The 8,582-nt window shown below is 42.8% G+C and overlaps 1 protein-coding gene across 6 annotated transcripts in view; it reads right to left on the bottom strand.

Annotated features, from left to right (window-relative positions):
* Positions 1 to 8,582, bottom strand: part of PLAGL1 (PLAG1 like zinc finger 1) — a 37,671-nt gene that overhangs the window by 10,309 nt on the left and 18,780 nt on the right. For 5 of the 6 annotated variants that reach the window (XM_085543511.1, XM_015858282.3, XM_085543510.1 and 2 more), the window contains 2 exons: positions 1,364 to 1,519; positions 469 to 581 (listed from right to left, as the gene is read on the bottom strand). Coding sequence is in view for 2 of the 6 variants with exons in the window: in XM_015858282.3 (XP_015713768.2) it covers positions 469 to 581; positions 1,364 to 1,519 (269 nt within the window). In the remaining 4 variants the exon portion in view is untranslated. Of the gene's footprint in view, positions 1 to 468; positions 582 to 1,363; positions 1,520 to 3,254; positions 3,322 to 8,582 lie in introns of all 6 variants that reach the window. The other variant, XM_085543508.1, reaches the window with a different exon arrangement.

The following is an 8,582-nucleotide window of genomic DNA, read 5'->3' as shown; positions in this document are numbered from 1 at the left end:
CTATAGACACAGATCTATGCCATTCCCTCAGGTCCTGTCATTGTCACTAGAGAACAGATCTCAGTGCTGCCCCCATTCTCTCCTTGTGAGGAGCTGTAGGCTGCCATGAGGCCTCCCCTCAGCCTCCTTGGCTCTGGGCTGAACAAACTAAGTGAATACAGCCCTACTAGGGAAGACAGTACAACCCCTGGATACTTTCAATAGCCATGCTCCATGAAAAGTTTATCAAGAACAGTTAGAGCAATAGATAAATCACCCCAAAAGTGACAAAACTAGGAAGTAGGAAAGTAAACTCAGCATACAAGAGCATCTTGCTCCTTCACGCCATGCAACACAATCCAATAATATGACTTAAATTCACACACAGAAATCAGAAGTACCATTAATGAACTAGATTAGAAGGCAAGTTGCCTATATGAAATGTTAAAACACACATACGCACTTCATGTTAAGGCACAGGGTTTTTACCTGCAGAACTAGCCTACTCTCATCATAGCAGGTCAATTTTGTAGACAGTTGACCAACGTAAGGACCAAACTGTGTTCTCTTCTGTATTACTTTCTTTGCAAATACTCCGAGGACTGTAAATAAAGAAGACCAGACTAATATTAATGCCAACATAATAAACTATTTCTTGCACAGTTACAGTTATTAAAATGGATTTAAACATAGTAGTCCTGAACACATTAGATTTTCTTCAATATAAATATACCAGGTAAACCATTCAAAGTGTTAAGAGTCTGAAAAGGATCCATTTCTTTAAAGAGGCTTTGTAAAAATGGAATTACGTTCAATACAATTTACATAAGCGCTTAAAATCCACAACAGGACATTAACATGAAATGCTCAAATGTGCTGATTGTCTTTCAGTGTACAAGACATTATCACAGCGCTATGCTTACAGGCATAGCTGTGAAAGTTGTCACCTCCTTGAGCATTCAAACTTTCTATAACATGAGTTGAAGATGGTGCACAAAGTGATTTAACACTCTATATTCTTTTGAGTCTGCACCATTTTGTTTCTGGCCTTTCATCGAATACACTTTCTTGTTTTCTGCATGGCTTGGGAAAAAGATATGCAATAGTATACGGCTTTTACCATTGCAAATTCAACATTCATTGTACTTGCATAAACTCATCCGAGCTAACAGATAGCTTCCTATTAAATGTCACGCCAGCTCCAGCAGCTATCCAAACATCAGCCTATGCACTGAAGGTACCAGAAATCAGTCATAAATAACAGTAGCTGAATTTGAGATTCAGTTACACTCAAGTAAGTCTTAAGTAATGCATTAAAAAGGGCTAGTGTTAGTATTACTGCCGTCTCTTTAAGAAATGTGGGAAAAAGAGCTACAGTACTTACTCTGCTGGTTTCCAGCTCGCAGCTCCAACACTCGCAAAGTAAGGTAGTGAGGTAGGGTGAGACGGGCTCGGCTAGGAATAACCCTGTCTTTAGCCCTGATGAGTGGTCCATGGAGTTTGCATTCTCCTATAAGGCTTTTACCGCAATCCTCACACCCTACAAATCCAGAAAAGAGAACCCATTAGTACAAATGCAGTATTTCCCTCCACTGTAGTCTCTAGTAATTGTCTTGCTTGAGAACACATCTTGGATTATGAATGTTTCTATTTACAGCACTTTTCTACATTAAGTACAGAAAAGACTACCTGAAAGCCAGAGCAGAAATAGGAAGGTTTGAAATAAGACCTCCAGTCTGTGCATTCCCTCCTGTGTGCACTGGCAGATCATGACCTCCAAAGATTTATACACAGCTCACTGGGAAAAGTTGTCAGCAGTGACTGCAGAGACTAGGATGGCAGCAAAACTGGAGCGCACAGTATCTGTACCTTTAAGTCAAGGTATATGCATTTATACATAGAGGAGAATAGCAAGATTGCTAGTAATAACCAAGGTTATTGCAGAGATTCAAGAAGCCCAGGAAAGATCACTGTGACTTTGTGATCTTGCACAGGCCCTGTTGAGTAAAAGATGAGACCCTTAGTGTATCATGAAAAATGAGTATAATAGGTGTTACAGCCACAACTCAGTTGACAACCGCTAAAGGCAGCATTCCCAGACTGTGCTGTCTATGGAAAGCCAAGAGGCACACCACATTTCCCAGGCATAGTTTCACAGTAATCGCATTTGCAGAACACATGAACCATCCAGAGAAGTCACTAATGAGAAAGACGTCTGCAAATACTGACATTCTCCCAGCACATTAAGGTATTTTTGGTTCAGCGTAGCTCAGGCTGGTTGCCAGGGAAACTCATATTGAGCAATGACAAAATGTGGCAGTGATACTCTTCAACAGAAGACATCCAAGCACTGGAGTTACACAGAGTGATGGGAAAAACAGTGCACAGAACCTTTTTGTAGACAGTAGAAACAAAAGTAGTGAACCAGCAAATCATCCATGACTACCTTGCTTTGTTTTACTTCTGAAAATTCTTTTGAGCAAGTCTATTCAAGTAAGTGACAGTAAGCAATGGAAGAGTGAAGCCATAACACCCAAGAGATTTTGAGGGAGCCAAGGGAAGCTGTAGCAAAGACTGGGGCAAGCGAAATGAGTCTTCAGGTCAGGCTGGAGCTAGAAGCCAAAGAAAGAAGCATAAGGGCTCAGGGACAACATCTGGAGAGACACTTGGGATGACCCTTGAGAAAGGATAGTAGTGTCACAAATAGAGTATTCAGCAATGTTCCAAAAGGTTTACATTTGTTAACTAAAGTAGGCAGTAGACATGCTTTACGAGTCCAGTCCAAAATCTCCCCCAAAAAAGTCCAAAGTGTTCCTACTGAGTTTTCTGGGCTTTCCATCAGTTGTAAATGAGGAGGTAGACCTGTATGTCTGTCAAGCTAAAAACACAGCAGTAGTCCATATTCTTCACTATTTTGGGGATCACATAATAGCTCTCTTTTTTCATGGCTCCCAGGCTGTATGCCTGCACTACAAATAGCTAAAATCCATGATTTTTTTTTCCCTTTTTCTGTTAGACCTACAGATAAAGAGCACACCACTCCACAAGCATCACTGAAAATGCACACCCAAAAAAAACCCTAAATACAACTGCAGGACAGATTTTTCTTGTTACACAGTTTTATGTATCTGAAGTTCCTTCACAGCTAGGCTGCAAGAAAAGAAATATTTTCATGGTGGTTTAACTTAATAGGCTTTTAAATAGATTACCAACAATCTATGTCTTCTGAGGGCAACCAAATTATTAGGGGTCCTCTACCAGCTTCCTGGGCTTACCTAGAATAATAGCGACTTTGTTTCGAGTTGTGCAGCTCCTGCTTGGAGAGTTGTTCTATGCAAACAGCTGAAAAACATTACCAAAAGCAAAAGGGAGACAAAGAGCTGCTGTTAGAGGGAGGATGTATCTAATCATAAAGTACACGACCTTATCACTCCATGCCATGCCTCTGTGATTCATCGCAGCCCAGCTCCTGAGCAAACCTTGCAGCCCTCCCGGGGCACTGCTGCAGCAGAGGACCTGAGGCAGGCAGCGGGCAGGCTAGGAGGACAAAGCAGGGAAAATGAGTGCAATGGGCCTCCCCTGAACCAGCCTCCAGCATTACCACTACTATTCTGTCAGTTAAACCCCACTGCTGCACACAAACAGCTGATCTGGTTTGAAGTTTCCAAGCAAGGTGGCCTGACTGAAAGGCCTGCCATCAGATACTCACAGAGACAGCGGTGTGACCACAAAATGAGCTCATCAAAGGCAGTTTGGCTGTTAACTTATGAAAGCTGACTGGTACGGCCCCAGTGACTGATGGTGACATCCCTGCTCCTGACTCGAGTGCTTGCCACCACCTCCAGGTGACCCCACAAGCACAGCAGTGACCTCCCAGCAGGCCTCTATTCACACTGGGGGAAGATTAGGTTTCAAAATAACAGAAATATAACGCTTTCTGCCCAGGGAGGTGGTGGAGTCACCAACCCTGGAGGTGTTCAAGGAACGTTTAGACACTGTGTTGTTCTTTAGTGAGAAATACAGATGTCTGGACCGGATGACCTTGTGGGTCTTTTCCAACCTCGGTGATTCTATGATTCTCAAATCGAACTTTATAACACGTACATGGAGGATGCTCCTTGAAACTGAAAAAAATGCTAGCACAAATAAATAGCTGAGGGAAGGGTTTCTAGCCAAGTCTGTGGTGATGGCCTGGAGAATGTGACAAACCAGCTTCCAGAGCTGGAAGCAGCTCTCAATGAGGACACTACCCTAAGCTAACTGGCTTTCCCACCCACTTCAGCTGTCACTCTGGCAGCTTGGTACCTCTTGATACACGCACTCGTTAAGCACCTTCCTGCAGGCTCTGGCCTGGTATCTCTGTGCAACATCATGTATCACCCAGACCTACCTAATGTTTGCTCTAGGATCATCTGCATTTTCTGATGTGGGATACGAAGACTGCTAGCTGATCTAGCGGTTTAATTGTAGTTCCAGTCCTTGAATTATATTTACTTTACAGTATTTCTGATGTCATCCTGACACACCTGGTACCCTGACTCCGAATGTATATTGCATGCTGAAAATTGCTACAAGACTGGGTCACTGTAATATGGTAACTACTGAGAGTATCCATAGCCTTAGGTAATCCCCTGGGAAATGGGGGTCTTTGTGATTTCTTCCCCCAAAACTAACAGCACAAAATCATCATGTTGCATTCTTCCTTGGAGATAGTTTCAGACCAACTCACAACCCTTCATATTTCAATGCTAAATTACCGAGCAAGATATGCATATGTCATCACAGCTTCACTGTGGCACCAGTTTGCAACGCTCAAAACGTATTTCTGCATTTTGTTAGGAACATCAGTATATTGCCTGATGCTTTTACAGTCTCTCAGCTCCCTTAACTTACTTACATTTATACAAATAAGATTAACAGATTCCATGTCATGTTTACAAGAATACGTGATAATGCACAAGCATGCAAGGAAATAATAAAACCGCCTCCATAGCTCTGCTTTGTTGCTCCTTTAATCTAAAGGCAACAAAAATAAATGAAACATTCACAGGAACTACAAGTTGTAAAAAGCAGATCTTTATCTTCAGAGCAACAATACTTTAGGATCCCCTGCAGGGTACTCGTTCATTCTTTGCCTGTAAAGAATTTTATAGAGTTCCAAGCAACACTTTATCTACCTGCAGATTAAACCACACGAACTAGCAGATCCCATAACCAGCACAATGTTATTCTACTGTGTGCAGCACGTCTGGCTTCTGCCCGGCTGTCAGGAGGCACTGCCAGAAACCACAGTGCCCAAAGGACATGCTTCCACCCGCCAGCTGACCACAGCAGGCTGACTGCCATACCTGAGCCATCCACAGCACGGGGGTGCTTCCCTTGGTCCAGGTGACAGCTCTCCTTGGCCAATGCTGCAGACTACAGACTGGCCCGCTCTCCTTTCCCCTAGGACAACTGCAGGGCCATCAGCCCTTCACGGGGCCACGCTCCTGCAGGTAGCAGCAGGCAGGCAGGACTCCAGCACAGCTAGCAAACACGGGTTTCCAAAGCAGTGGCCCAATCCCTGGGCAGTGCCACCCCCACAGACACAAGCCCGGCCTCAGGGGAGAGCTCATTAGTGTGGGCATGGCGCCACGGGCTGCGGTTACACAAAGTCCGGTTGTGGAGATAACAGAGCTATACATAGCTATACTAGGAACGCAATCACTGCTGCAAGAGCCCCAACATACCACCAGCTCCTTGGCCAATCAGCTGTAAAGCACAACTTTTAAAACATCATTTGCCAACAACCAGATCCCTATCAGGCAGTCTTACTGCATCTTCTCCAACCTCTGCTCTTCAGTGATGTTACGGTACCTGAATCCTCCTTCAGTGTCTCTGAAGATGTCTGCAGTACTTCTTGCACGGAGTGTGATCACAGAGGTAACTCCTTCCTTTCACAACACCCATTGCTTGCAAAGATGCACTGCAAGAAATGACTGCTCTGCCGAGTAGCGCTCAAAATTTGCTGCGCAGTTTTGCAGCATTAGAATTAGCTCCCGTGCACAGAGGGAACAAAGATCAGTGTACACAGCACTCCAAATCCAAGTCTAATTACAATCATAAGATTTGCATAGCAAACAACAGTAATTTACCCCAAAGTAAAACGGTGCTGCTCCATTACTCTTGCTCTGCTCTCATGTACAGGGACATCACATAAACATCTTGTTGAAATGTTCTCCCTTAGCATACATTGCATTTGCATTATTTGAGTTTTGAATCTTCTTGTGTAAAAGTATGTCAGGCTTTCCTGCTCTGTCATTTGTTCTGAAGCATCCATTGCTAGAAAAACTTGAAAAGCTTGTTCCAGAATATTATTTATTTGGCAAAAATTCAAAGTACTCAATTAGCAAACAATTAATCCCATGTTATTTTGCCACTATTGTGGGCCACTGCCACATATTTCTTCTGGAAAAAACGTTTATGAAAGAAGTCTTACATGTCCTAAGTTTGATGAACAAAGCACATTTATTTACAAAGGAGATGAAGCTCTGAACTGATTAAGAGTTCATCCAATTTTTTTGTAACTCCAGTTACAAGTACCAGAATTCAGAATATTTAAAACATTCTTCTAATCTCTTTAACTTCTGATATTTTGCCTCGCTACGTTTTCTACTGACTGACAGCCTTCAGCTGTAATAACTGCTCCTTAGTCCAGCGTGAAAGTAGTTGAACTTCATTTTCTCTTATGTCTCTTCTATCTTGTTCAAGAACACCTTCCATTAAAAGAGAACTACCACTGCTTAGCTATGCGCACAAAAAAAGAGAGGAGGAGGGGAGGGAAAAGTCAAGGCTGACCACAGTCAGGGCTGACTTTGTAATCCTAACTGCTCACCTGAGCAAAGGCTGCAAACTGGCATATTCACTCACACATGAATTTGTATTATTTGGGAAAATCAGTGGAGAAGCAGTCCTAATCTTGGCAGGGATGAGCAGCACTGTTGAGTGTGAGTGCCTATGTGGGGCCCCTGCTTCTCTGGGAAGAGAACGATGGATGGGTGGTTTGCAGACATCCTGGCAATCATCCTTAACATTAAGCACATTTATAGTAACATGACCTCATTCTACTACAATGTAAAACCTAAAAACTGAGTTACTATATTTGGAAATAGAAATAAAACAGTATCATGCCTTATTGCCATGCCATACTTTTGGTCAGACTGGCAGATCAGGTCAGCTCCCTGACCAGGAGATGCTCCATGGACCAGGACCCATGCTGCAGGTAAGCCCAGCCTTTAGGTGAGAACGTGTTCAGAGGAACGTTCTCATCACTTCAATTCTATCACCCATGAGAAGGAAACTAGCTTGTATGGAGTGTCCACCCCAAATGGAGATGAAGGCAAGTTCATCACAGCTCTTGATAGGTTCATTCACCTAAAAATGACTTCAGATCAAGGCAGTGATTGAAAGCTAAGATTAAAAAAGAAAAGCAAGCAATTTTTTTCTGGTTATTCTTGAGACTAAAATGTACGCGTCACATTTCTGGTACACCACACTGGGTTTTCATTGCTATCAAAATCCATACACATAATGTACCGTTCAAATGAAGTCACTTCCTGTAGTTTACATGTAATAGCTTCTAATCAGTGCAAACAAAGAGATGACTTCTCACTGCTGAAAGCTGAACACATTTCAAACAATCAAATTGAAAAATGCAGTTTGATTTTTCAGGGTGGTTTTTTTTTGTTTGTTTTTTTTTTTTTGTTTGTTTGTTTTCCTCCTTCTCTCCTCCCTCTACAGGATAAAAATTATAAAATTAGATCCAAAAGCAGGGAAAGAGCCAAAGCTCCTACTGCCCATCTCCGGCTACAAGCCAACCACAGCCATGCTGGTGCAGGACAGTCCTTGCTAGCACTGCTCAAACTGCTTCAGTCCTGCAGACAGCAGAAAGAAACTCCACCATCCACACAGACACAGGTAACCACTGAGAGAGTCATATCCAAAGTATCTGTGAGCACCCTATGGCTCCTGGGACGCACTCCGGGCCTATATTCTGTGCCCCCCACAGCAGATGTTTTACTGTCCACAGAAGACACAGCTCTAATTGGACTGAAGCATGTCTTTTTGGTGAAGATTTTGGCAGACCAGTTGATTTATTTAAATACAGATCTTTTAGCAGTTAATGATACTGTTGTAACTTACACATGTTTTCCTGAATGCACATCTGTATAAATACACGTCTACCTGGATGTATGCGAGCACAAACACACACATCCACGTCAAGTATGTTAACGTGGCTGACAGTTTTATTCATGGCTGGTCAACACCAAAGTTTCAGCTCTGATAAATGAAGTACAGAGATTCTAATGACTAATGCTTCATCTTAATCAGTTGAAATATTTCCAACACTTGCAACACTCCCTTAAAAGGGAACCTTACAGTAGGTCTCTCCTAAGTGCAGAAACACATTGTCAGTAAACTTTTAATTGAACTTGGTTGCTACTGGCCAGCAAGGTCAGACATCACCCAGAGGAGATTGACAGATGGCCACAAAACTGGCTCTCTCTAGGAAACCATCCTAAATTCTTGCTCTCATTTTCATCACACAACCTTCAGTGTGGACT

The sequence above is a fragment of the Coturnix japonica genome, chromosome 3, assembly GCF_054131305.1.
Source record: "Coturnix japonica strain WE chromosome 3, WE-NBRP24, whole genome shotgun sequence".
Lineage (NCBI taxonomy): Eukaryota > Metazoa > Chordata > Aves > Galliformes > Phasianidae > Coturnix > Coturnix japonica.
This window is presented reverse-complemented; position numbering and strand designations above follow the sequence as displayed.